The following is a 2285-nucleotide window of genomic DNA, read 5'->3' as shown; positions in this document are numbered from 1 at the left end:
GGTATTACCCTTCCCATCCTCCCCCCCTTGCCGCCCTCCCCCCACCAGTCTAGTTCACTGGGGGTTCAGTCTTAGCAGGACCCAGGGCTTCCCCTTCCACTGGTGCTCTTACTAGGATATTCATTGTACCTATGAGGTAAGAGTCCAGGGTCAGTCCATGTATAGTCTTTAGGTAGTGGCTTAGTCCCTGGAAGCTCTGGTTGCTTGGCATTGTTGTACATATGGGGTCTCGGGCCCCTTCAAGCTCTTCCAGTTCTTTCTCTGATTCCTTTCAGTTACCTTTTCATTGTCAGAACTTTCTTCAGGCCCAGAGTTCTTCTCAGTGCACCCTTTACTTCCTTGTTCCTTAAACTATAGATGATGGGATTCAGCATGGATGTCACTGATGTATAGAAGAGGGCCAAGAGTTTGTCCACTCCTGGTGAGTGGCTAGATTTGGGCCTCAAATAGGTGGCAGATGTCGAGCCATAGAAGAGTGTGACTACAAGTAGGTGAGATGAACAGGTAGAGAGAGCTTTATGGCGCCCCTCAGGTGAAGGCATCACCAGCACTGCAACGAGAATTCTGACATAGGAAGAAATGATCAGTAAAAATGGACTAAATATGCAGAGCACTGCTGCCACAAAGATGGCAGCCTCGTTTTGGGATGTATCACCACAGGCAAGTGCCAGGAGAGGTGGAAGGTCACAGAAGAAGTGGTCTATCTCACAGGGTCCACAGAAGTTCAAGGAGAAAATAAAATTGGTCTGTCCCAGACCTACTATGCATCCCATTAACCATGAGACAATTGCCAAATAGGCACATACCCCACGACTCATTCGGGTTGCATAGTGGAGTGGGGAACATATAGCCATATAGCGGTCAAAGGCCATGGCTGCCAATAGGCAGCACTCAGTTATACCAAAGAATATGAAGAAAAACATCTGTGTGGCACATCCCTCCCAAGAGATCCCTCGGGCCTCACTCACAAGGCTCTGCAGCATCTTGGGTATGACAGAGCAAGTATAGCCAATCTCCAGGAGAGACAAGTTGGCCAGAAAGAAGTACATGGGGGTGTGTAGAGATGGACTGGTACAAATAGCAAAGGCTATGAGAGCATTTCCTGTTAGTGATACTAAGAACATGAGAAGGATGAGGGTGAACAGGAGGAAGCATTCTCCAGGGACCTCAGAGAACTTGGCAAATGCAAAGCGTTTGACAGACAAACTATTCTCCTGCCACAGAGAACAGTTGACAGTCATCTCCTGAAAGAAAGGACAAAATTATTACAAAAATTCTTGCAGATTAGGGAAGTTATTCAGACTATCTCTCTGTCTCTTCTGCCCCAAGTCTCTCTCTCTCCCTCTCCTGTGTGTGTGTGTGTGTGTGTGTGTGTGTGTGTGTGTGTGTGATAAATATATGGACGCACATGTGCTTATAATGCTCAAATACCAACGTCAAGTATTTTTCTACCCTATACTGTCTGCCTTATTTGTTGAAACAGGGTCTGTTACTTGACCTGAAGCTACTTGTTTTTGCTAGACTGAGTCGGGAATCCACTTTCTTTTGCCTTTCATACTCTTACAGTTGGAATTATATAAATCTGGATGGCACAGTCTTTCATGGGTATGGTGGATCCAAACTCCACTCCTCACACCTGAACAACAAGTTCATTAATTACTGAACCATTTCTTTTTTTTTTCATCTTTATTAACTTGGGTATTAATTTGAATGTGAGTTAAATGACAGCCTAGGTTAAGAGTGATACTGTGCTAACAAAGACAAAAGGTAAAGTGATGGTCAGTTGTCCACTTAGGTTCCCTTTAGTCAACTGTCAATGAGAGTATGAGAAGGTCTTTTCAAATTCATTTTTGTTTCCTCATTCCTGTTAGCACTTGCTCACTTTAACCATTCTCTCTCTCTCTCTCTCTCTCTCTCTCTCTCTCTCTCTCTCTCTCTCTCTCTCTCTCGACGTGGTCTCATTTTGTACATACCATTTTCAACTCAATATATTCTTCTTGGGTCCTGACTCCTCAGTAATATTTTTTTTTCGGAGTTTATAGACTCTTGTCAGTTAATTTTGCAGGTCTATGTCTACCAGTTGTATATTTTCACATCTGGAAGGAGCTACACAGTTTCCTCAGTGACATAGATATAGAAGCCAAGGGAGAAATGAAGCCATAAAGAAGAATGTCTGAGTAGGGCTTAACTGGTAACTTAAAAAAATGTCCTTTGTAAATGGCCTCATCCCAATTATCTACAGCAGCCCAATGCAAACATTTGCATTATTGATGAGGGCCCATGAG

General features: G+C 43.9%; 1 protein-coding gene across 2 annotated transcripts; it reads right to left on the bottom strand.

Annotated features, from left to right (window-relative positions):
- Positions 1–275: 275 nt before the first annotated feature.
- Positions 276–1247, bottom strand: LOC116887294 (olfactory receptor 10C1-like). Of its 2 annotated transcripts, XM_032888874.1 has the most exons (2): positions 902–1241; positions 276–481 (listed from the first exon to the last, which is right to left on the bottom strand). In XM_032888874.1, the coding sequence occupies exons 1-2, from the start codon at positions 1239–1241 to the stop codon at positions 276–278; spliced, it is 546 nt and encodes a 181-aa protein (XP_032744765.1). The 2 variants fall into 2 exon arrangements, with proteins under 2 accessions (XP_032744765.1, XP_032744766.1); XM_032888875.1 differs by having other exon boundaries at positions 276–1247.
- Between the last annotated feature and the right edge of the window lie 1038 nt (positions 1248–2285).

Source organism: Rattus rattus, chromosome 18 (assembly GCF_011064425.1).
Source record: "Rattus rattus isolate New Zealand chromosome 18, Rrattus_CSIRO_v1, whole genome shotgun sequence".
NCBI classification, from domain to species: domain Eukaryota; kingdom Metazoa; phylum Chordata; class Mammalia; order Rodentia; family Muridae; genus Rattus; species Rattus rattus.
The sequence above is the reverse complement of the archived record's forward strand: the minus strand, read 5'-3'. Positions and strand labels throughout refer to the sequence as shown.